The sequence below is a fragment of the Gymnoscopelus microlampas genome (assembly GCF_963454915.1).
Source record: "Gymnoscopelus microlampas genome assembly, chromosome: 9".
Lineage (NCBI taxonomy): Eukaryota > Metazoa > Chordata > Actinopteri > Myctophiformes > Myctophidae > Gymnoscopelus > Gymnoscopelus microlampas.
Window position 1 is genome coordinate 35,516,856 of NC_139946.1, and position 27,096 is coordinate 35,543,951.

The 27,096-nt window shown below is 42.7% G+C and overlaps 1 protein-coding gene across 1 annotated transcript in view; it reads right to left on the bottom strand.

Annotated features, from left to right (window-relative positions):
- The window catches only part of ror1 (receptor tyrosine kinase-like orphan receptor 1), a 143,702-nt gene that overhangs the window by 32,799 nt on the left and 83,807 nt on the right, over positions 1–27,096 (bottom strand). The window contains exons 2-4 of the mRNA XM_084066834.1: positions 19,696–19,758; positions 10,959–11,249; positions 9,972–10,008 (exon numbers count right to left, since the gene is read on the bottom strand). Coding sequence (XP_083922960.1) covers positions 9,972–10,008; positions 10,959–11,249; positions 19,696–19,758 — 391 coding nt within the window. The remainder of the gene's footprint in view (positions 1–9,971; positions 10,009–10,958; positions 11,250–19,695; positions 19,759–27,096) is intronic.

Below are 27,096 nucleotides of genomic sequence, written 5' to 3' on the forward strand. Positions count from 1 at the left end.
CATTTATACGACTTTCTAGAAAGAACAGGGGGAGCGTTTAACACCGACAGAGATGACATCCAATTGTGTTTGCATGTACAAAGACATGACCACACACACACACACACGGTTCCATGCACATATACACAGGCTGATAACATAATTCAGACTGCCGTTTACTTGGATCAGGTCTCCTTACAACAACATGTAAGACTGTAATTCAAAGGCAGAATAATACTCTGTACCTGACCTACATCCAACTCAGTGACAACAGTTCGAGCCACAGAGAGCAAATTAAGCAATCATTATTTATGAACATGAAATAATCGCTGTCAACTGTGTTGTAAAGCAATAATTCACTTGAGGCTTTGTAGTATATTGTGATTATCTCATGGCTGCAGGTGGTGTTGACATGGCTGCTGGTGGTGTCTGGCACAAGCCAAAGTGGAGTGCCTTTAACCACTGTAGCAAATTTAATATGATACTCTATATTATGAACTCCATTGTATTAGGCTATTGCTTTTATAACATAACCGGCAATTAGCAGTGAGATGCACCCACAATTTTAACCAAAATGTTATGTTGTCCACTAAAACCAAGCGTAACCATGGCTTATCGTCATCATACAACGGAAAGCTTCAATGCATTGCATACCAATGGGGCGGTCCAACTCGAATGTTATAAAGCAAAGTACAAACAAAAGCCTCTGCATTTTTCACTTCGTTTCTCTTCCTCTTTCACTCTCTACCTACCTCTCGCTCTCTCTCTCTCTCTCTCTCTCTGAACCCCCCTCCACACACACACACACACACACACACACACACACACACACACACACACACACACACACACACACACACACACACACACACACACACACACACACACACACACACACACACACACACACACACACACACCATGGGCAAAGAAAGAACACTGTGTCTAAATGTCTATATCTGTGTGTTCTTTGTGTATGGGTATATGTTCACTGGGGCGACGAAGGGCACAGTTCAGTGAGACCCCTGTACCTCTTCTAGGCCCTAGGGAGAAGCCATGATTCACACAAAACACACAAACTACACACATTCACTTACTCCGACTGCACTTTACCAGACTGACCCTGACCAGACTTGCCAACAGGATCACCAACAGAAAGGCATAGAGGATTCTGGGAAACAGGAAGTGGACCGTACTAAGCTTCGCCTAAACATTGAGTCATGGAGTCAGTGGAGTCAAATACATTTCACGAGGACAGAATAATGCTATTGCCAACAATATGTGACCAATGACCATGTAGAAGGCTATGATATATAAATATAATAATTCAAGTAGTCTACACAGTACATATGCTTGTAGTATGAGGGCATGTGCAAATGTTTTTCTATGTGTGCATATTATATGTGCATGCATGCGTGGCTGTCTTCTGGCCATGGTAGTATTTAGTAGGTAGGTATCCAGGATAGTGGAAGGGGGTCTTGGTGGGTTCTCTGGTTTCAAACAGTGCTGGGAGCCCTGGGACTGGGCCATGTCAAAGGGCCTATCCCTAGTGAGCCATATTAGGGCTCCAATCCCCAATCAATCAGCACCACGCTAAAAAAGAATCCACAACAAGGCAGCAATTTAGCTCCGCCGAGGGTTTAACGAAACATGTGTGTGAGATAGGGTTTGTAGTCAGTCAGTGTGTGTGTGTGTGTGTGTGGGGCATATTATGTATAACTGTGTGTGTGTGTGTGTGTGTGTGTGTGTGTGTGTGTGTGTGTGTGTGTGTGTGTGTGTGTGTGTGTGTGTGTGTGTGTGTGTGTGTGTGTGTGTGTGTGTGTGTGTGTGTGTGTGTGTCACATAGCTATGTGTGAAAACATTTGAGACGGGAGAGAAAAACCTCAGTCTGCTCCGGATGTGAAAAGTAGGGTACATGAGAGGGAAAACGGCTACTCAGACTGCCTTTTGTACCTTTGTTGTGATTTAATACAGTAGTAAGAACTACTTTACAAATACACATCAAGTTTCATTGTACCACATATATAAATTCATAGAATTAGAAAATAATCTATTTAATCCTAGAGGGTATAAAAGAAAATCACAAGCTACAGTGCAAACTTAGTTCAAAGACCTTTAAGTTAAATTCCCATAGTGAAAAACCTAACTATTCATCGGCTAAGTAAGCAAAGTATTAATGTTTCCTCTCTGTGAGATTATTTACCATTTAGCATTCATACACCATTCATCACATTTGACAGTTATTGTCAATCGGCCCATAAGCATGGAACCATTTTCAGGCAAACACGTGTTTGTCTAGGGTCTAGATTTCCTAAACTATAGGCTGATGACATGACAGGAGAAATATGTTTTAATCAGGCTTAGTTTGGATCCCTGCTGGCCAACATCTGACAACCACAACGCTGTTGACATTGGCACTCAGGTAAGAAGGAGTGAAACCAGAACCCTTAATACAGCACAAACACAAGTTCACACATTCAATAAAAGGCCGATTGAAATCTGCTGTAACATGCAGAGTACAGTAAACACCCCTTTGGCACCCACTGCCTTTGAACTTGGACGTGTCGCACGTATCAATAAAGCTGTTAATAAAATTAGATACAGTATACTACTGTATATATTCTTGTTATTTGGACCATATCCACCATCTCATATTTATATACATGAATTAATCATTACAAGTAGTGCATGCGTGAATGAATCATTTTCTGTCAAATACATTAATGGCACTGTAATCATTTTATGCTCGTCATGTGGTTACAATGAATGGCTGCAGCAACCTGCACTAAAGATGAATGCTGTCCGAATAAGGCTTAAAGTCTTTTTATATTTGAGAGAGAATGATGAGGAGAGAGACGCGCGGCGGGGAGCATCGCTCACAAAGCGCTGTCAGGCGATTCCTTTTTAAGAAAGGTCGTCGGGACGGAGCAAAAGCGACAGGAAGATGGAGAGAGCAGCCGGGTCAGACAGTAGATGAAAAGAAAGAAGACACTTGAGCAGAAGAGCCCGGGATAGATGGAGAATCTGGTCTGCGTTAGAGCAGCTGTCTCATCCTCCGCTACGACGCAGACAGTGGAGAAAGGTGGGAGGAGGGAGGGAGGGAGGGAGGGGGTTTGTAGGGAGCGAGTGAGTTGTGTGTGTTGGGGGCGGGGGGGGGGGGAGCACAGATATTTTTGTAATTGCTTTCTTTGCCAGCGTTGAGAGAAAAGCGCTGGGGGAAGCTTTGGGAAATTTAAACAGCCTTGACAGCCAGGGTGTAGTGGTATTAATCTTTTCAAACGGAGAGAAAACCCCTCTATTATAAACACAGACACAGACCCCCTGATCAGGGGTGGTACGCCGCCTACACTTTGTATATAACTGCCTGTCGGACGAGAAACCCTCTAACCTCGGAGAGGGCGACAACGAACAAAAAAGGCTGAAATCGGAGTTACGGGTTTTTGGTGTGAAAACGGAATCGTAACAGGCCCGCGTCTGTGCTCGGCCTGACTGCAGGCGTACGCCACTTCGTCTCTTCCAGAGGAAAAGCTCAGCTCCCACTGTGTGTACATTTACATTTCAGTGTCTATTCTTTTGTGATTACATATAACTTTCTCTGATTAATTTGCTTGAATGTTTCTTAGAATAAGTGAAACTGGTATTATTACATAATACAGTATACGGCCCAAACTTCTAGTATATGTGTGCGATATATATACGGTCAGGCCCGGATTGGCCGTCGGGAGGACCGGGACTATTCCCGGTGGCCTGCCCTCTAGTGGCCTGCCTGAAAAAAAAAAAAAAAAAAAAATTTTTTTTTTTTTTTTTTTTTTTTTTTGCATCAAAAAAAAATATCAGGTCAGGCCAGCCATCCACAGCCAGCGCGGCGCTTAAGTGATGCAGCAAAAAAAAATCTCTCCTAAGCTCAGGCCAGGCCAACCACAGTCAATTTCAATTCAATGCAGTCAGTGTTGCTTGCAGCTCAGTGCAGCTGCGGGCCTCCCCCCTACCTTTAACCCCCAAAAAGCCCCCCCTTTTGTAAGGCCCCCCAAAAATAAGGCCCCCCAAAAAAAGGGCCCCCCAAAAAAATCGGCGCGCGCTGTGCGCGCGCGCAGAGTGGCCTGGGTGGGCGTGTATCTCCCGGCCAGATTTGGAGTCCCACTCCGGCCCTGTATACGGTATATATATATATATATATATACACACACAACACACACACACACACACACACACACACACACACACACACACACACACACACACACACACACACACACACACACACACACACACACACACACACACACACACACACACACACACACACACACACAGCATAGGACAAACGTAACGTAATGTCGTAACATTGAGTTGTTCTTTTCTTTCTTCTTGCCTTGTCCTTTACTGTTGATCTCAACCTCAACTATGCATGAAGTGGATAATTCAAGGCCTGCTCCCTGGGAGTGCAGGCTGCCATTACACTGGCCTCAGTTAGGAGTTATTAAGTGTCTCTGATCTGAGCTTACAGCCAAATCTGCTGTCGGCCTCGCTCCCCTAATCGGACCTGAAAGCTGGCCTCCCTGCTGAAACACGGCATCAAAGAACAACACACTACCCCAAGTGTTAATGGTGCCATCCTCCTCCCCGGCTAACACTGTTTTTCTTTCACTCCCTGCTCCATCTCCCCCTTTTCCTGAACAAGGAGGAAGTGTGGGGGTTAGAGAAAGAGCGCGCGAGAGAGAGACAGAGAGAGTGAGAGTGAGAGTTGGGGTCTAATTTTGGCTGGCGAGACGTTTTCCCCTTGCCCTCTGTTTGTTCTGGCTCTGTGAAAACATGGAGGTTGGGAGGAGAAAAAAAAATGGAGGGAGAAGCAAGAAGCAGGGACGTGGGGTGGAGGGGAGAAGGGGTGTGGGGTACGGCCTCATTGATGCAACAACCAAAGGTTTCTTTTAGAAATCTGAAAATTATTGTGATTATCTTTTGCGGTAGAAATGGCCTTTAATGAGGAAAAGATCCGAAGCCTCAAACTTTCCATCCTCGCTCCTTAGAGAATGTTTTCTCGTTCAATCACCCCCCCCCCCCCAACACTATTCTGCCCAGCAGTTTCCCCCAACTCTTCTTTCTGATTTTGTTCACTCTGCCACTCTCCGTTCCTCTGATATATGCTCTGGTCACGCTGAACCACAGTACAGACATGCTGGCTGGACGGTTGTCTAAACATCTATGCTGAGAGCTTGAGGTTTGTCTCTAAAGAACCAACCCAATGGAGAGACACACACACACACACACACACACACACACACACACACACACACACACACACACACACACACACACACACACACACACACACACACACACACACACACACACACACACACACACACACACACACACACACACACACACACACCATAGAATGTGTACATGCAAACCTAACTCGGAAGAGGTAGAAACCCTAGCACAGACCAACGCAAACAAAACACAAAACAGGGCAGAAACAGAGCTTAAAAAGCTCGCTAGTGGACCCTAGAGGCTGTGCTGCTCATTACACCAAAGCAGACCAAAGTGGTTTGAATCATTAGAGCCCCACATTCTTACTAGTGGACCAAAACATATAAAAGAAAAATATTGGTGGCAAAATTGGAGGAGGGGAGTGTTGTATAATTACTGAAGGAGGTGCTAGGAAAGGCCATTGGGTCACCAAAATCATGGGGTCACTGTTAACTGTTGAGGTTCATCCTCAAGGGACAATTAGTGGGCTTAGCAAATTTCATGGCAATCTGCCCGTTAGATTTTGAAATATATTGTGTGCAAGTGGATATATTGGCCTAACGGTGGTGCTAGACTAGGGGAAAGGCCATGGGGTGACCTAAATCATTAGGGTTCGTCCTACTGGGAGCATGAAAGTGCGAACCAGCCACTTCCAGATATCTTGTGTTGGACAGAGTTGCCAACCAACTGACATTACCATCCTTCTAGAAAGTGACGCAGTGATGCAGTCTATTAACAACAAATGGGTTCTCAGATAAATAAATAAAAAGACGGTACACCTAAAAATATGTTATTTCCCATTATTTGCAACTAGGAATCTCTGATTAGTAGAATTTAGTAATATGCCAATAAGGGGGATTCTTAATCCTGGCAGTGACTATTTCAATTCTGCAACCCCTCAATATGTTATTCTACGCGCCATGAGAGTGTGCACAGTGCACGTGCACGCACAAGGGTGAAAACCTTTCTTCTGAACTAACTAAAGTCTATGTGCCAGGTGTCTTTCCAAAAACTGTCAATCTGAGAGCGGTTTTCTTTTTCTTTTCCATTCTGACACATCAATAGCTGACGCAGAGCATGTAGGCAGAGGTCAGCACATGTCATCATTAGCTGACCTTGTCTTCTTCACATCTGCCAGTCCTCCTTACAACTAATAACATGGCCATGACACTAATGATGAGCAGCAGTGACCATCACCCCCACCAGCATGTAAAACAGAGGCCCCTGTCCATTCAAATGAAATGTCATAATGAATGCATTTAAACAGTTATGAAACAGCTGCACGCCTCTGAAACTGACTCATGGTGAGCAAAGTAACCTGGGAGCGAGAGGAGGGGGAGAAAAAACCCCACCAGAAGCGCTTGATTTATCTACCACATGAACCCTAGCATCCCTATTCCAGGAGCGAACATTCAATGAAAATAGCAGATCACAATGCATTGTGGGCTTGTAGATAGGCTCTTTGTCTTGTGGAACGTTTACGGAGATAGGGGAGTAGTGTTGATTAATAATGATGATCACATTCTCACATCTCATTATCAGCACACAATGCTGTGTTTTCCTTTCCAATAGATATACATTTGAGTGTAAAGGGAGGACAACAGACAGGGGATCCAGTATCGGTTTAGATAAAAAGCAAGAAGATCCTGTATCTGTTGAGATGAAAGGCAAGAAAACTTGTTGTGTAAGTTGACAGCGGATCCGAAGTGAGGGAAGGTTCATAGGCTCAGATTGCTGTACTCTAACTACCCAAGAGAGTTGATGGAAGACCTTTAACTCACAAAAGCCTGGTAATGGACAATCAGCGCCATGAATATGAAACAGCTCATGAATATATCGAGGTATACTCATGTGAGCGTACCTCCTGTTGAGTGTGGTGTGCACACACAGACACTAGAGTGAGAGAGGCTTAAATAAATTAAAGTGATCTACTAATAAGAACCTTCCACTCGGGCAACAGTATGATCCAATTGTTTGATCTCCCTAATTAACATATTCTACAGGAAGAATAATGAAAGAAAGCTGTTGTTAAGTAACACCGGGAGGATTAACGCAGGGGAAGATGTTTACGAATGAGTATGTGTGCAATCACAGTATACATGATTATGAGTGTTTGTGTTTGTGTGTGCGCATGCATGCAAAAGTGTGTGTGCGGGACTTTAGTTAAGTGTCTGCTTTCCACATTGTGCCAGACTTTTTGATTGAATATTCCAAGAGTCCTGCATGGAACATGGCAGGCAGCCTCGCCATAATGTCATTGGGGAGAACCAGCCAGCTTATGTCCTTTGATCTGCCGAGGATCAAACGAACAAGAAACTTCACACAGATTTATTCCATAATGCTGGGGAGATGTCAGAACCGAACACAAAGGTCACACTGACATTTTCAAGACTATCATATATAATACTGTATAGTCTTTCATCAAAAGTATATCCTTGTTTACTTTTTTTTTTTTGTCATTTGTTGCAGCTTAATTTGACATTAGGAATAAAAATCAAGGTTCAAAGTTGTTCACGTCTTTTGAATTCCTATGCACTCTTAATTAAAATAATGGTGCATGACCTTATAATAATGACAAAACAAGATGCCCCTCACTGTAACTTTTCCTGTTGAACCTAAAAGTTTGAAAATGCTTATACTATACCTCCTGCTGCTACACAGGACAGTGCAGATTGCAATCAGTTTGAGGTCAACTCGATTTCAACTGAAGTCATTAAGACAGGGCATTCATTTTTTATTTAACCACATGAACCCTAGCGTCTCTATTCTATTTCTGGGTAAGTCATAATAGGCGAACATTCTTCGAAAATAGCAGATCTACAAGCTCACAACAGGTCACGTTGCGAGCTTGTAGATCGGGCTATTATCGGCAAAGAGTTTTGGTGTAGACTACTACAGGGGAAAAAGAGGGGGCTACAGTAAGTACAGACCCCTGGAGGACCCTGGTCAACAACGTATATACTGTAGGGTATAAGTGGTTAAGTAACTTAATTCTGGTCAACTAACGAAATAAACGGCACACGCTTTTAATTGAAATTCCAGAGTGGCAAATTAAATGATCCAAAACCCTAGTTACCAAAATGCCAAGGGTTTATATCAGTGTAGGCCCTTTGACTTCTATAGTTTGATTGTGGTCAGCTTTTTCATTACAGTATGTCCGGTTGTGTCCACAAGGTCCTGTGTTAAGCCAAATTACATTTGTAAACAAATGACATGGGTTTGTACAGGTTGTTGTCTATATCTATTGGACAGAGATGTCTGAGGAAAAAGTTACTTTCTGTGAAAAAAATCACTCTGATTTGATCATGGAGCAATAGTAGCATATTGCGATAATAGCTTTCATTATTATGATTTGGTGTTCCAACCAAATGTGAAATGTGAAAAAGCACATCAGACATTTAATTTGCTTGAAGATATATTTTTACCGAAGTGTTTTTGTGTCATGAGTACTTTCACACGGAACACGAACATTACGTGGCGAATGGCGATAAAGCAAAAAGAAAACTTCAATACTTTCAAGATACATTTTTACCCCACATTTTTGTATAGCCAATGGATAAAATATGGATAAAATGGTTAACTTGATTGTGAAGCTGTATACATTTCTTTTGCTGGGGACCCCCTGGAAAACCCCCCACCAGGGGGTCCCCGGACCCCACTTTGAGAATCACTGCTTTAGAGAAGACAAGAGGGTACCAAAGTAGACAGTGGTGGGCCCTAATGCCTACGATAAAATTATGTCAGAAATATATTTAATATTATAGTGTTTCCCCAACCACTGTATTCAAACCCACCACCCCTGAACGAATTACGTATAGTCCCACCTGAATGAATATATTCACATTCATTCATATTCACGCAACAACCTAAAACTGGCTACTCGTCCGCAACCCCCACGTTGGCAATTGCTACGGAGAAAAGTAAGCAAACAATGCAACAGTAAACGAATCAATAGGTGGATACCTTTTTATATTTAAAAAATCCCGCCTGAATTAAAAATGTTTGATTACCAAAAGTAGGTATAATAAAGTCCTGTCCTACATCATTAGTGTTTTGAAAAATGTACTGCTTATTAGGTATTTCTAAAATGAAATTAGCTAACACTTTTTATAAATCCATAATATGAGAATATAGTTATAAAATGTTCTCTATATTAGAAAGTGTCTCTGTGCATGTACAGATGTTGACTCACTCTGACCAAGGAAAAAAGCACAGATATTTAGCAGAAACACTCACATAGACTTGTCCCTTGCCATTTTAATCTTAAACCACATGGCCGTGTCATGGTGGTGCACAAGCAAGAGACATACAATCCCCCCCAAACTGTTTTAGCCATCATGGTGGAAATGTTGGCATTGGCCAAAATGCCTTGATCCATATACCAAACAGAACCTCCCGCCATATGTCATTTGTCAAGTTATGACATTTGTACTTCTCAAAATGATGGTATTAGGTATCCAGCATGACTTGGCTGGGTGCAGTGGAAACACGCCGAAAATGGTTAGCACTAACAAGCAATCAGTTTTTCTCTTAAACCAACTTTGCTCTTGATTCTCTTTAGGGATTATTGCCTTGTTTTAACTCTTTCCCCATGCTCCTTACCACTCTCTTCACTCGCTCTACTATCTATAGGCCATTGGTACCATCATAGCTGTTTCTCTGCAACATGATCCAGTGTTGTGTTGGGGCCCTGAGCAGATACATAAAGTGAAAGGATGAATGAGGAAAAACAGACTCACGTTGATGGCCGTCCTGGCAGAGGTGTTGGGAGTGGATCTGGAAAAGACGACAATGATTTTAAAAATGTATACATTACAGGAGGAACAATACTGTTCCAGACCTTCCTGTCTAAGCTGCCAGCTCTGTGAAAGCATGGAGAGAGGTGAGAGTTGAACTGACTACCACTACTAACTGACTACTGTATGGTATTGTAATATTTATGTTGTATTGTACTTTATCTTAATTCTTTGATATTTGTAACCTTGTTTTTGCATGTTTGTATTTGTATGTTGTTCTGTGTTGACCCTAGGAAGAATAGCTGTTGCCAGGTGTTACAGCTAAATATTACTAAACTAAACTCTAGTACTAGAACTGGATTATGGCACAAGAGTAAACGTTTTTTTAAGTGAGTGTGTCAAAACTGCCACTTCTTGCCTCATGTCATGTGTCCTGACATTGGCTATTGTTTGGCTGTTAACTTTACATGCTCTCAAATAACACAAAAAACTGTATTAATGTACATTATAATTATACTGAGCAAAGAGCTCAATGATGATACGCTTTTTCTTTTTTTAACCAATTAAGACCTGGAACTGTGTCATTTTTAGATTTGAGCTAAAAAGCATTATTTTACACTTTGGGCCTCGGTGCCGCGCTACGAGCTTGTAGATCTGCTATTTTTGAAAATTCGTGAAAATGTGTGCAAATCTTTGAATATATATATATTTTTAAGCAAACCTTTTTAACTCAATCTTTGCTTCTGGGGGGTCCCTGGGAAAAAATATTTTGATGGAGGTCGGCGGCCAAATTCATATCATTTTGGGGGTCCTTGACATGAAAAAGATTGAGCACCACTGATATAGTAACATACGTTTTTCAGAAAACTGTTGGGATTTGGGAGACTTAGGAGAATCGGCTTCAGGTCTCAATGGGTTAACCTCAACAGTTATTTTTTCTCAAAATCCTAAATTACCCCACACACACACACAAACAAACAAACAACTTACCGAATTTGACAAACAGGACTCCCGTGGTGGACACGGTGCCCTGGCTGTTGGTGGCCACACACTGGAAGTAGCCCGTGTCGGTGGTGTCCAGGTTGCGGATGCGGAGACGGGAGCCGTACGGCGTGGGCCGGTAGGAGATCCGCCGAGGCTCCTGCACCACGGGAGCGTCGTTCTTCAGCCAGCGCACCACAGGCAGCGGGTTTCCAGACACGCGGCAGAAGAGCTCGGCGGTGTGTCCGAGGGACGTGGTGATGTTATTCATGGGAGCGTCCAGGCGGATGAGCAACGGTCCTGGAAGAGGAAGAGATGGAGGGGGAGGATGAATGGGGAAAAATAGAAGGCCGTGAGGGAACGAGGGAGCGAGCGAGGGAGGGGGGGCAAGTGAAAGAAGGGGGAACCAAAGTGAATAGATGAAGAGAAGGGGAGGAAGAAAAAGGGGGCAGATGTGGAATTGAATAAAGATGCAACATTGCACAATGCACCGAACACAGAACAGCATAAGGAACCCATAAATAATAATAAATACGCTAGGTCTGCATCAAAGGAGACAGACTGTAAAAACTGGAAATAAAAAAAAAAGTTTTTCTTTCTTTCTTTCCAGTTAATTTCATTTCAGATCTGTTGTGTTATATATATATAAAAAAAAGAGGAATTTGCTCCTTGAAAATATTAAGCAATGCGATGATGGACGGCTCTATCTATAGGTTCCTGAGGTGAGATACTGACCATGAACCTCTTATAACCTTCTTAGAAGCTGCTTTGGATAATATTACCGATCTATAGTGTTAAGTGTAGTGCGTGTGTAGTCATGTAGACTAGAGAGTGTGTGTTTGTGTGCGTTTTGCATCTGCCTACAGGGTATGTGCTCTGTTGTGTAAGACACACACCAAAATATAACTGCAGCGTAGGAATTCTTTAGCCTACAAAATATTTTGTGGTTGCCGCTGTGGTAACAAATTATTAGACATTTCACCATGGCTGTATATCAGCAGAGAACTTTTCTTCTTCACAATTCGTCTCTGTCGAGTGGAAACCCGACAAAGACTGTCCAAAACAGTTACTTTTCAGGATTCAAATGAAAAAATAGCAAAAGTAGCAGATCTACAAGCTCGATCTGCTACTTTTGAGACTTTTGTGTGACGCTGTAGTATGATCAAGTAGGGCATTCATTTACGAAAAAAAACACAAAAAGGTTAGGATATGGAGATAGGAGGTTTCCGCCCCAGACAACGACGAATTGCTTTTCCTGACTTGGAGCCAGTTCAATGTGAGAACAGACCACAACACTGACAGTACACCAGTGGTTCTCAAAGTGGGGTCTGGGGACTCCCTGGGGTCCTTAACCCATTAAGGCCTGAGGTTCCGATTCTACAAAATGTCTTCTAACGGTTTTCTGAAAAACTTATGTTTTCTTTCTATATCAGTGGTTTTCAAACTTTTTCATGTCAAGGACCCCCAAAATGTATATGTATTTGGCCCGCTGACCCCCATCTCAAAATATGTTGTTCCAGGGACCCCCCAGAAGCAAAGCTTTGAGTTAAAAATGTTCGCTTTAAAATAATATATATTCAAAGATTTGCACACATTTTCACGATTTTTCAAAAATAGCAGATCTACAAGCTCGTAGCTATGGGCTATGAGCTTGTATATCTGCTATTTTTGAATAGCCAAAGTGTAAAATAATGCTTTTTAGCTCAAATAAAAAAATGACACAGATGCGTTCCAGGTCTTAATCAAGCAAGCAGAATGAGTTAATATAGCATCTAAATCAGTTCAACCAATTTAACCCTATAAAAATCAACGGCCAAGCTTAAATCTATAATCTATAATGGCCAAGCTCGCAACACACTGTGAGCTTGTAGATAAAAAAAAATAGAAAAGTCCCTGGCACAAAATACATTTCAGATGGGGGGTCTGCAGCCAAATGCATATTAATTTGGAGGACGCTTGACATGAAAACGTTTTGAGAACCACACTGCAGTAGACAAAAGGCTGTCCGAGCCCAAGAGACAACATCACCGGAGTTCAGAGGAAGAAGAGGAGCCCTGGAGAATGACAATGAGACGCGCAAAAATAACCTGCGCGATTATGCCGAGGATCAGATTTTCCTCGAGGTTGTCAGAAACAACACTCTGGTGGGCCACCTAAGAGCTTAATGTGCGAGGGGAAAACCTCTGGAAAGTTCCCTCTAAGCACACAGCTCTGGTAGGCCTAGAAAATACCCCCGGTCACCGAGACTGGCCAAAACAAACAGGGGGCCGTGATGCATGCTGGATGGGGGGGTGGGGGGGTCTCAAGGGCTGTTCAGAAGGACTTGTATGTGTTTGCGTCTGGAAAAAGCAACAAAGAGGCAAAGGAGGTGGAAAGGTAAAAAGTTAACGGTGTGTGCCCGTACTGTTCAGAACTCACACACAGAATACTACCGAGGTGAAATCCTCAGCGTCAATTTACTACAAATGTAACCATCCCTTTGGTTACATTTGTTGATTGAGTTACAAAAATAAATGAACATTAATGAGTAACTGTGTAATAATACTGAATGAGCCATATTAAATTCTTAATAACGTATGGCTATTTTAGAAAGATATCAGGAAGATGGAGAGGAAGAGATAGAGACTAAAATAAATGAAGAAGACGACTGAGAGGCCACAGGGAGTGTTTTTTTTATGTGTACATGCAGCAATGTATGGAATGTGACTTTGAGGGCCAAATTCATGAACATACATTGTGTTGCTGTTTGGTGGTCTGAGTGTGGCCTCCGCAGAGACTGAAGGAGGCCCCTGGCACTACAGCTGCTAGTCGGGGAAACAAACAAACACACACACACACACACACACACACACACACACACACACACACACACACACACACACACACACACACACACACACACACACACACACACACACACACACACACACACACACACACGCATATTGCAAACTGCATTCCTCTCTACAGTGATGGGTACAGCGTGGGTGGGTAAGCGGTTGTGGTTATGGACATGTGTGTCTGAGCATGAGTTTTGCATATGCATTTTGTCACTGCTCCCATTTATATAGATTTGATATTTCATATATATATTTTTTTGTAGGCTACTGAAGCCTGATTTATACCTTGATATACGATTGTGTAGCCCACCGAAATTAACAGATTTTAAATCGTCTTTTTTATGTGTAATATTTTCAAGAAGTGACATGGTTGTACTATAAAGGACATTTTAGGCTTTAGTCTATTGAAACTGCACTATGCCACAGAACAGCCACATGATGCTGAAAAAATAAAAAGAGCTGGACTTGGTGTTGTCACCTGATACTCTCTGTCACCTCAGTCAGCTGGTGTTGTGGTTGTCTGCCAGGCTTGTCTGACTCATAGACCTAACACGTTGTCATGAGGTGTGTGCAAGGTGTATATGAGATATGTGTCAAGTGTGTGTGTGTGTGAGAGAGAGAGAGAGAGAGAGAGGAGAGGGGGACATTTGTGCAGACATGTCGCCGTGCTCATGGACACACACACACACACACACACACACACACACACACACACACACACACACACACACACGCACACACATGACTCCTTCACACCCCAGACTCAGCACAGCAATGTGCTACTAAAGCTAGTTTTCCATCGCACCAATTTTGGCCCGACTCAGCGTCGGGAAGCGTTGGATATCGTCGTTCAGTCGGTTAGGGGGTCCGCAACCGAGTATGTAAGAGTAAGAGTATGTGACAATATGACCCCCCCCCCCCACACACACACACACCTTTTTTACTCTCTATTGTCACCCTCCCGAAGACTGTCCTTTTACCCTATATTACTTTGTTGTGCAACAAATAGCAAATATAGCTTTTATATCAGCTATTTCATTATTATTGCTATTTTTTAAAACTTTGCTTCGTCTGTAAGGACAAACCCAACTTAGGGACATCAAGGGTTAATGTGAGGTAAGTGGATTTTGATTTCAGTCAGAGGCAGTTGATATCAAGTGTATAGGGGGCCACACACAGATGTGTGTGCAGTAACGGGTATGTGTGTGTGTGTGTGTGTGTGTGTGTGTGTGTGTGTGTGTGTGTGTGTGTGTGTGTGTGTGTGTGTGGGGGGGGTATGAGTGCGTTACAGGAAGAAGGGGTGCTGTGGTTTCCTGACCCATCCTTCCCTACAGCCCTGTCTCTCCCCCCTATGCAAACACTGGCTCTCCATACAACAATATACGAACCTACTGAGAAAAAAGGGAGAGGATATTATTGAATTAACTACAGATCTGAACTGATATTCTATACTACTGTATAAAGGGCATTTCATTCATTACTATATGTAGGGCAATCGACTGGGAGCTGCACATCCTCAAATGGGAGTGCCAAGGGTCAAAACCTTTGCCTATGCTTTTACATAGACACAAAAGGGCATAATAAAGCACAAATCAGATATACAGTATGCCGCACATTAGGTTTGTTAGGGCTGAGCACAATGCTCCAGATCCTACATTCAGATTTGGATAGTTTAGCAGAGCTTTTAGAATATTTATTTGTTGTAGTTTCATTTAATACCACACAGCGTGGAGTATCATGTGAAGTCAGAGTTTATGCAATAGGACTGCATACGTACTGTCATCATATCAAATCTGCTCTTCAGTTCCCGTAGCAGCTGACCATGCATTCATGTGGCAATAATCTAAATAATTCCTCCTTTACACTTGAGGATATTTGGACTACTAAATAATGACTCTTCTGTGGGTTCAATGCAGGGAGAAACTCAGTGAAGAAGGAAACACCTTTCAGCCAAGGCAGGGCAGAGTCCACTGAGTCCAGAGTGGACTCTGCCCTGACCAAGGCCAATTGACTAAAGAGACCACATAAACACCAGTAAGTGGCCTCTGGTACAATTTTTGGTAAATTTTCCACCTTGTTGTATACATTAACATAAACAAACAGTACATTAACACTCGACACACTGAGCATGCCAGTTTTTTCACGGTTTAATTAATGCCTCCTTTACACTTGATATTTGGTCTGACAACCTCATGTTGTGATTTTTTTGTCCAAATGGGAATCATGCAGCTTCACATATTACAAGCCTCTTATGGGATTCTATAGGAGATATAGTACATTTGCATATATTTAGGTATATTTGCCTTTTTGGGGATTCGTAGCAAATTGGTAGAATTCATTTACACTGTTCAATTATATTTCCTTTATTGACCATTAATATAGTTTGTGTGCAGATGCATTTTCATACTACCGAGTTGTACCCAACAATATTTTCATTATTTCTATGACATTGCCCAAGGCCTCCTGAAAAAAGAAACTCTTTTTAACGTTTGACTGCCTCAGCCCTCATGGTCAACTGGTGCTGAAATTGTCAGCAGCATACACCGAACACGTACTGGCTGTTGACACTGTCGATCATCACAAGCCCATGAGCCAAGGCTGAAGGCTTAAGATAATAATAAACATGTTTGATTTTGAACGATCAAGACGAGAAAAAGACTCCATTAAGACATCGTGAACAAACACTAGACGCTGCTGGACACTTTTCTCGGTGGCATAAGTTGGCCTTACACGTGGCAATATTTGATGTGATTAGAAGTCAGAGAAATTTCCAGTCTGTACTGGTTCTTGGAATGATAGACACATTCCAGTTAATGGTGATGCGTGACGCACTTAACGGTGCCTGATAGGACAAGCACTCCCAACACTCCCCGTCTCCACTACCCACTTCAGAGGTCACCATCTCTCATATTTAGCTCCAGCTCTCACACAGACACACACACACACGCCCGCGCAAACACACACACGCCCGCCCGCCCGCCCACTTACCCACCCACCCACCCCCACACACACACACACACACACACACACACACACACACACACACACACACACACACACACACACACACACACACACACACACACACACACACACACACACACACACACACACACACACACACACACACACACACACGTCTAAGTGCAAACAGTGATGAACCATGGTGTCATTTCTACCGAGTGATACGTCTACCATGACGGCTGTATATGTGTGTGGTTATCTCATCTCTGTGGTCTTTTGGTGTGAATTCCCAGCGTGTGAGTTCCAGCTCCTCTCCTCATATGTCGTGTTCCAGGCTCTCAGAGAACTAAAATCGCTTCCTTTCATTTGGTACATCCGTTAGAAAACATACAGAGCATTGGTGGGAAGCCGTCCATATGCAGAGTGCTGTGACTGCATTGATTTGAATCGCATATGCTTAAACTCTTCACTCCTTGAGAGTCCTCTTTATTTCCATAGCACATTTTGAAAACAAAAATCATAATAATGAAAGCACACTACCCACTCATGAAAAATGATATATATCACTGTGTCATGTTCGAGGTCACACAGTTTATCTCATATCTTATTAGTTGCGTTGATGGATGGAAAAATGTTTTTTTGAGTAGTGGGCCTGCACACTTCATTAACTGCTATAATAACCACCAATAAAGGAGTGGGAAGGAGGATGTCAGAAAGGCTGAAGAGCTGGGAGCAAGCGCTTGGGAAGAGAAGAGAAGAGAAGAGAAGAGAAGAGAAGAGAAGAGAAGAGAAGAGAAGAGAAGAGAAGAGAAGAGAAGAGAAGAGAAGAGAAGAGAAGAGAAGAGAAGAGAAGTCCTGCCAAAGTCTTCACAACAAAGCCATTCTGTTTGTAATTGTCTCGTGTGGAGTGTTGTGGTGTTTGGCACCAGAATCACTGGGAAACTCAAATCCTCGCTGCATACAGTACTGTCCCTTTTCTGTGGCAGATGAATAAATGTTCCGCTGTCATCACCCTCTGCTTTATTACAGTCAAGAGGCCTTGAACAAATGCACCTTCACACACAGACTTTGCACAAACTAACAAATAAATACAGACATAGACCAGTGCAGCACACCCCAACACACACAGCCCAACACGCACGCACGAACACACACACACACACACACACACACACACACACACACACACACACACACACACACACACACACACACACACACACACACACACACACACACACACACACACACACACACACACACACACACACACACACACACACACACACAGCCTTGCAAGCATAGGATTGAGCATGGATTTGGTTAGAATTTAATTCCATGTTACACTGTGCTAAGCCAGCTGCTTCTCAGCAAGACACTGACCTGGAAACCTGAGCAGCTGTACAGCTAACCAAACACACTGTACAGTACACAAGTTAAGGGTCTGGACTATACAATTGCCAGCAATGGCACCGGGTGAAACTCATTAAATTTGGGCTTTTCTCAGAAACAGAAAGCTAAAAAGAAAGACGAAACAAACAGAAGAAAGATTGAGCTCTCATGAGCAGTAAATTAACATCCCAGATTTCAGCCCAATTATAAGTCTTTCAACACGATCATTTCCTGCTACTTATGCATGTTGATAGGGCCACACTGCTGAATATCGTTTACTCGGCCGATCAAAACCATTCCCTGCCTCCAGACACAACGCGTGGTGCAAATGCAATCACCATGCATATCAGATAAGGGACAGATGGAAGCTATGGGTGTGGTCTGAAATAACACACGTACAGTACACACCCACCGACACACCCGCACCGGCAGAGTATTAGCCAGTAAAAACAGAAATGTCCAAACCTTCCTCAGTTAGCATCAGTCCATCACAGCTCAGGTGTGACTTATTAGATGGTAGTGAGGCGCGGGGCAGTGGCTGATCTACTGACCTAGCCTGGCTGCCCTGTAAAATCCTCAGAATTATTATTATTTTATTGTTTTCTTAGAGTTAATTAACACTGAGTATTTGACTGGGTGGATGAACCAGAGTGCTTACTTGAGGGTTTGTGTTTAGATGTAGTTGTACCACACAGGGTGTACAGGTGACTTATGTGTCATCATTGATCTACTCCTGTGTCTTCTCCAGTGGCTTTCACTAGGACAATGGGCACTGTCCTTGGTGCTGAATGTAGTCTCAAACTTTACAGTAACAGAACTCTTTCACAAACATACTCTTCGTACTTCGCTTCAACTACGAGTATGGCACATATCTTTCCATTTCTGTTGCCGCAGACGACTGTGTGACTATTAAAAAAAACGTATGTTTTTCGAGAGTTGCAAAAATGCTAACAGTCCAGAGGAACAACTGTTAGCATTGGCTAGCAGAAACATGTCAATGACAACATCGGTTCCGTGTTACATTACTGTACGCTGTGTTTAACCCATTCAATCCGGGAACGCATCTGTGTCATTTTAGATTTCTTTGGCTATTTTTGAAAAATCGTGAACATTTGTGCAAATCTTTGAATATAAGCGAATATAAAGCGAACATTTGTAAAATATTTTGTTCCAGGGACCTCCAGAAGTAAAGATTTGAGTAAAAAGAATTCCCTTTAAAAACATATATACATTCAAATATTTGCACAGATGCTCAAGATTTTTCTAAAATAGCAGATCTACAAGCGCTTTTTGAATAGCCAAAGTATAAAATATGGATAAAGTGGTTACACAGATCCCGGTTTGAATGGGTTAAGATTTTTATCGAAGACCAAATTGGATACGTCAGATATGTCTCAACACCGCAGGCAACAGTGATGAAAAGCTGAAGTGAAGTTGCATCGGCCGAGTTTGTGAAAAAGGTCTGTGGGTGGACATACTGTAGGTGTGTGTGTGCATGCGCTGTAAGTGTGTGTGCATGTAGGTGTGTGTGCATGCGTTCTCAACCTTACCATCACTAGAGGTGTTCCATGAAGCAGGAACCACCACTCCAGGGTCTTGAGGAAATTCTGAATCTATGTAGAGAGAGAGAGAGAGAGAAGATTGAATTAATTCCTGAATTAAGACTCTACCACAACACAAATCATTCTTCATTTTTAGTACCATTTCACTGGACGAATCAGTGCTCTCCAATTAAACTTTACAGAATTGAGTATTTTTGTATTATTCAACTTTACTACTCTTGTTCCGACGCCCCTTTGTTCCGACACACCACTAGTATGCCAGATATTCAGACATTTTCATGCCAAATATTCAGAGATTTTATTAACAAAAGGGGTGGAGGGCAAAGAGCAGTGGATTCAGAGTTGTACTGTTACAGTCCAGATCAAAGGGCTTATGTAACAGAACGAGCATCAAAGAGCCATGTGGCTTTAAAAAATGTTTTTGTGTAATACTTTTATTTGTGTAATAATGATTATGGAACAAGAGAACACATTGTGTTTCAAAAGTTTCACATGCTTTGCCATCCAAGAAGAAGAAATAAAAAAGTACACAGAACCCATATATTTCGTAAATAGTGCACAAATGTAACCAAATGGACCCTTTGGTTACATTTGTACACAGAGTTATATTAAGATTGAAGATTTGACTGTGTATGCAAGTTCTCAGACGTAAATTGCACAAGATGAGAACATTAACAAGCGGGGGTCCAGCACTGTACTGTTGCTAGTATAGATCAAAGGGGGTTATTGTATTACAGCGAGAGCATCAGTGGCTTCATGTGGACCTAATGCAGCGTTATTACTGGCTGACGACAGGACGCTTCTCTGCTTTTCATTACAGGAGAGGAGAGACACACAAAATGCTCCGTGCTCGCCTGCAGGCCAAGAGGTGATTCCTGACGAATGAGAAATCTTTCATTTTTAAAAACACATAGGGCCAATGAAGCAGGATATGATGATGCGTCTTGATGGGGAAAATAACAGTAAATCGTCTATATTAGCTATGTTTACGCAAAGTACAGCCAAGTATAAAATAAAGCTTAAATAGTCAGAGCAAGCGATTTAGTTGATTATAAAAAATCTATTAGAAATTAAATAAATAAAACAAAACACACTTAATTGAAAACGATAGCATAATCGCTAAGAAGATAGTTGCAGTCTCTTTATTTGGGTAACAGGGACCTGAAACACACAGACATGACACCCAATCCCTGTGACCCAACTCCACACACACACACTTCTAGTACACATGTGAGAGTGTTTTTTATAAGACTATCCCTGTGAGGTAGTTTAACATGATGAATGAGTGAAGCGTTGACAACCCATCCAAGGGCCCCACACGTGCGCGCGCACACACACACACACACACACACACACACACACACACACAATGAGTATCTGTGTGCAACAATATCATTCAGAACAAGCAAGAAACCTGAACAAGCATCAGTTTACAGCAGAGAGACTTCTTTCAGAAGATGTGCAGCCAGTGTCAAGATCCAGAACTTAAACCTTCACACCTTCTTTTTAACAGTGTGGCGTGCAGGGGAACAGCAAGGCTGCTAAGGAACAGGCTGTGCTGCTAATTGGGTGATAATTTGTCATTTAACACGTTCCGTGTCAGGATGGTAACTGTGGGCTGGCTGTGTGCTGTGAAATGAGCTGTGTTACTGAGAAGAAGGGATTTGGGCTTCAGCACCTGTTAGCAAAACAGTCTGAATCGCTTGGCTCCTTCTTGAGCTACTTTCAAGTGTGTGGTTTTAAATTGCTACATCATTACATCTATTTTATGTTATTATGTCTTTGAGAAACAGCAAGAGAAACAGCTTGTGTAACTGTGACTACTGTGTGATGATGTGCCCTAGCTATGCTACTAGGTCTGCAAGTATAAATTTTTAAATATTATTTTGTACAGATTATGCCAATTCATTATTATTCCAATTAATCATTTAATTTGTTTCCTTCTTTTTTTTTTAAAGATACAGACTTTATTGACAGGACAGTAGGCTGACAGGAAATGCGGAGAGAGAGATGGGGAGTGACATGCAGCAAAGGCTGTTGGGATTGGGAAGATTCGGGACTCGAACCTACGACACGCTGTTAGGCTACACTGAGCCTAGGTGACTGGACCGCTACACCAGAGGTCCAGGGCCAATTAATCATTTCTGCTAACAAGCAAAACATACCATGGCAAGATCTAGACCTCTGCTAATTTCACATAGTTCCCACTGCTGGGAACTATTGAGGGCAATGACAAAAGTGTTTTTTTTTTTTTTCTTTCTTTTTAATGACCCTGGGTGAGTCTTAATTTACGTTGTGTCCCAGGCTGAAAACAGGTTTAAGGACCCCTTGCTTCTATGGTTTACAAGGGAGAGAGGAGAGGGTTGTCTCGGCCCACTAGTTTCACTAACACACGACTAGCCAAGCGCAGCCAGATGAGAGCTGCAACAGGGAACGTGGACATGGGAAAAGAGGAGGAAGGGTTGAGGAAGGAAGAGAGAGAGAGAGCGGAAAGCAGAGTTAAGCCCTATATATAATTCATCGTGGGATGGTGTTGAGCACTGAAAATAGCTGATCTGTAAGCTCACAATGTGCCGTGGATGCGATGTGTTGGTAACTTATAGATCTCCGATCCTCGGCACGCGACACCGTCATACGACGCAGCCGAAATGAGACATTAGGCGTACTGTGGAGGGGCCTATAAAAGGGGTCTTATGTGGGAGAACACCGAACCACACACCTTATAAAATAAAACAAGTTGTGAATTTGAGGGGTCTGTCCAGTGATGCTTGCTTCCTGAAGTAATATAAGCCAAAGCTCTCTGCTTACCAATGGGAAATGTAGGCCTGGTTGGTAGTCTAACTTTTATAATTTTTTTGTCATTATGCCAATTCCCTAATTCCCCCACACACTTGTGGGTATAGTCAAGTCAAGTCATTTTTTGTTTTAATCATTTAAGCCCTATATACTTATAGCGACCTATCATGAGTTTGTAGATCTCCCGGTTTCACTATTTTCTACTATTCTTTTTTTTCTCCTTTTAACTATTTTTGACAATATAATGAATGACACCCTAAAGATACACCTTCAGGAGGCTGCAATTCGAAAATGGCCCCTGTCTAAGTCTTAACCTACATCAATCAATCAATCATGCCCAAAATAGGGATGCTAGGTTGAAAGCGGTTAAATTCCAATCAGGAATCACTGCAAATTATTGCTCCATACTATCATTTCAATGGGACAACTATTTCTCTGGTACTGCATATAAGGTTGTTGCAGGTCTATCCATGAGATACGAATTTACTTTACATGATTTTTTCTTATTTTTTTTCGTTTCTCTACATATTCTTTTCTCAACGTCTTTCCTTTCAGTTTCCATTCGCTTTCTCTCTCTCCTACGTTTTGGCCACATCTGTGATCAAACCCCTTTTCAACGAGACAATCATGGTATATCTGGGCTAAATTGCAGGGTAATTTTGAGATTAGCTTTCTGAGGTTTCTGAGCAACAAAAGGGAGGCAGTTTTATTAGGGCTGTGTCTTAATGACATTCCTATATATAGGCACCATCACAGTGACTGATCCATCCCAGAGCAGTTTAGATCTGAAACTTTAATTCCGTGGATCTGGATTTGCTTGCGCTCTCAGCATCCACATCAATGACCGCAATTTGATCCTGGGCTGAAAAGCACTCCTTTGTGTTGTCAGACGTACATTCAGCTCTTTATATTTTGCACAGGGCCATCACAGACTAGGATAAACTGCACATGATCTAGGAAGAGTGAGGGATGTGGTATGTGATGCTGGTACCGTTACAACTTGGTTGTATGCCAGTGTTGTGCACCAAAGACAGCAGATCTACAAGCTCACAATGCATCACAATGCAATGCATTGTGAGGTTGTAGGACGGCTGTTTTCGGTGCGCAACACGGCACACAGCCAAGTATAAATCAGACATTTTGTCATGATAGGCCCAAGGTGCAAACGTTTTTATTTCCTCCACCTCTTCCCTCCTGGAGCGTCTCTTGGAGAATACCCCTACATGGAATGTCTCAAGACAATGTATCTGTATTGTCCAAGACATGTTTCTCTTCCGTCTCTTAGCTGAATACCTACAGCAGCTGGCTCTTGGCCCATCAGCTCCATTTGGAGCATACAGTTTCCTTCAGTTAACACACCGATAGCATCTCTACCCCCTTGTCCGTTAATTAAACTACAGTAGGAGGATCTAAAAATGTGAACTTAATTTCTCCCCTCAAAGCTTCAAATATATATTTAAAAAAACACGTGTTAAGGACTAATGTTAAGGACACACAAGTCTATATATTTATATATATCTTTTCATGTGTGCACTGCCCCCATACAGCTGTATTCAGCTAATGATGCTAAAAATCGAGCTTAGCCCATATAAAGTCTTCTTATAAAGATTTTCTGTGGCTCAATTTGTGACATTGCCATATGGGATTTGGTGTGCCACTTCAGACTCCCAGAGCATGGGAAAGACGTGGGGAAATGAGACAGAGAGAGAGAGAGGGGGAGGGAGGGGGAGAGAAAGAGAGAGAGAGAGAGAGAAGAAAGAGGAACGCAATCAGAAAAAAATTATCAATTGGAGCAGTAGTGTGTTCCAGGGGCTGTGCATGGAGCCAGGGTGGTTGGTGTGGTGAGTGAGCCTGATGTACAGACTCTCCCACACTGTTATTAAAGCCTCTCCTGAGGTCCTCATCCGCTCATATTAGTTGGAGAACTGACCTAATTTAGGGGCTGTGCTAGAGTAGAGGCAAACCCCGCTACTTCAATACGTCCGAGTTGAAGAGGCAAGGGAGAGGCTCTTCAAGATCTCACCCACTCTCTCCGATACTCTCTTCCCTCATTTGTTTTCTTCTTTCTCCATGCGTCTCCCTCTCTCTATGCTCTCTTTCTTTCGGGTGTCTTTGGGTGATTCGAGGTGCATTTATTACCGCGAGATAATCGAAAAGGATCTTTCTTTCTTTCCTTCGCTCTCCATCTTCACTCTCTCCGAGAAGAGAGAGTCCTGTGGCTTATGTCTTTGACGTTGCATGAGGCTTCATACCAAGTTCCATACGGGGCTCGGGCAGCCTTGATGAATTATTAGAGTAATTAGAGAGATTGAGATCGGAAACTAGTGGAAAGTTTCAGCCTTGGCAAAAAGGGACCGGGTTTTTTTTCTTCCTTTTTTTTTTTTTTTTTTTACAAGAGTAAAAAGTCATACTCACTTCATGTTAAGGGGATGGGGAAGAAAGTAGTGAGAGAGGGACAGAGAAACTAAAAAAGAGAGAGTAGGGCAGAAGAATTAGACGAGAGAGAGGTAGTTAAGAAGAGGTGGAAAGTGTGAGACTACACAGAGGGAGAGAAGCGGAGTGAGAGGGAGAGATGGAGAGAGACTAGAGAGAGAGAAAGAAATCAAGACAGGATAAACTCATAATAAACCCAGGATGTAGGCTCGTAAACTCTGCGTTTTAGCGGCGGGCTCGTGTCCCACTGGGCAGACTACAGGTTTGTGTTGGCTTCAGAGCGTTTCCCCGCTGTCACTGTGGGTCTGATGTGAATAACTGCTACACTGGACAGACCCAGGGCAGAAGAATGACAGACAGACAGCCTGAGGGAAGGAAAAAAGGGAGATGTGGGAGCAAGGAGAGAAGGTAGGATGAGAGCTTATGAGAGAGACAGAGGGAGAAAAGTTGGAAGAAAGGCAGAAAAATAAACGAGATGTTCCTTTCATTTTAGGGACTAAAATAGTGAGCACTGCGAGAAACAAGAGAGAAGCTAGTAGAGTTGGAAGGGCGAGAGTGGGTGTGTGCGTGTGTGTGTGTTCCCAGGCTTAACTAGAGCGTATAGAGGAATGAAAGCAAACCCAGCTTAGGGACTGCCTGTTCACCTGAAGGCTCCAAGGACCACTGAATTCCACATATTCTCTCTCTCTCTCTCTCTCTCTCTCTCTCTCTCACACAGAGGTTTGCTCTGTAACCACTCTGTAACATGACAGTGTAGAGAGACTGACGAGAGAGAGTGAGGGGCAAAGAACATACAGAGGGAAAGAGAGGTGACCCAGTAAGGTCACATAAGGTTGTATGACAAGGCACTGTTTAGATCGGAAGAAAGAAAGAAAGGGCTCAGGTGCAACAAGACTTTTTTCTTAACATTTATCGGCACCATTCGAAATGATTCAAAATCACCAGTAAAGTCCCCATGCCAAGCAAATATTCAGGTCAACCTAAACTTCTCAGTGAACTATAATTTATATGATTACAATTGGGTATGACAAAAAATATCCAGCATGCAACATTGTAGATTGATCAAAGTGGTGGCTATTGCTCGAGGCACAAATTAAACTCAAGTAATGGAAATGAAAAGTGACATCTTCACCACAGACTATCAGGTATCCAGTCCATTTCTTTCAATAACATTATTTCATTACTTTAAAGGTACAAGTTGCTTACTGGATGAGACTTCTAACATTGTAGATTTGTTAAGTTTGCTCTTTCTCTTTGCACCGTACAGTGAAGTTGTCACACATCAAATCTGAAGGCCCATTTAGTTTCAAAAGGTTTTCCAGCAATAGGGCACAACTACTTCAGATTCCCAGTAAACTGAATAGAAAAGCCAAGCTTACCAACCGTTGCTGAGGTGGTTCCATTAAAAAGGCAGGCTGAAAACCATCTGACAGAAACAAACTCACACTGACAGCTGTGGCTAGCCTGTTGGTAGCTTTCAGCCAAGCTGACCCAAGTCCCCAACTTTTAAAAGTCCTCTGTGTCAGTCAGGGTGGCACAGACTAATTCTATATTTCTCAAACCTCCCGTTTAGGGACCTGTGCTTGTCCCTGGTGTGTCGCTGAGCCGTGCCCGGCCTGCTCGGCTGACAACAGGAATTTTCTAATAGCAGTTGTAATGTAAACCAGTATTAGTTTTTAATGTAGGCAGCCCCCAAAACCCCCACATCCAATCTCCACCGCCCGCTGACCAACCACACACACATCCTTTCTTCTGATGATGTTCATTAGCTGAGACAGGCTAATAGATGATTAGCATTTTGTGTACGTTGCCATTTCACAGAGCTCACAGGAAAGAGACCACATGACAGGTCTGCGGTGTTGCTTACTTGACAGCCTGGTGCCAAGATCATCTCAGCTCAGCACCCTTGCCCTGTGTCTACAACGACTGGTGTGTAACTATATCGGCTACTCGCATAACAGGCTTTTAACGGCTGAGGGTGGCTTGACCTCGCACTACACTGAAACCCAATATCAGCCTCTTCATAGCGAGGCCTAATGGGAGTAGTTTACCATGACCTAAACTTAAAATATGTATGAGACACGATCTAAAGGACTACTAAGGCTATGATATATCAGATGGGCAGTAATTATTTCCCCACATTTCCTTGAAGTTCACTGG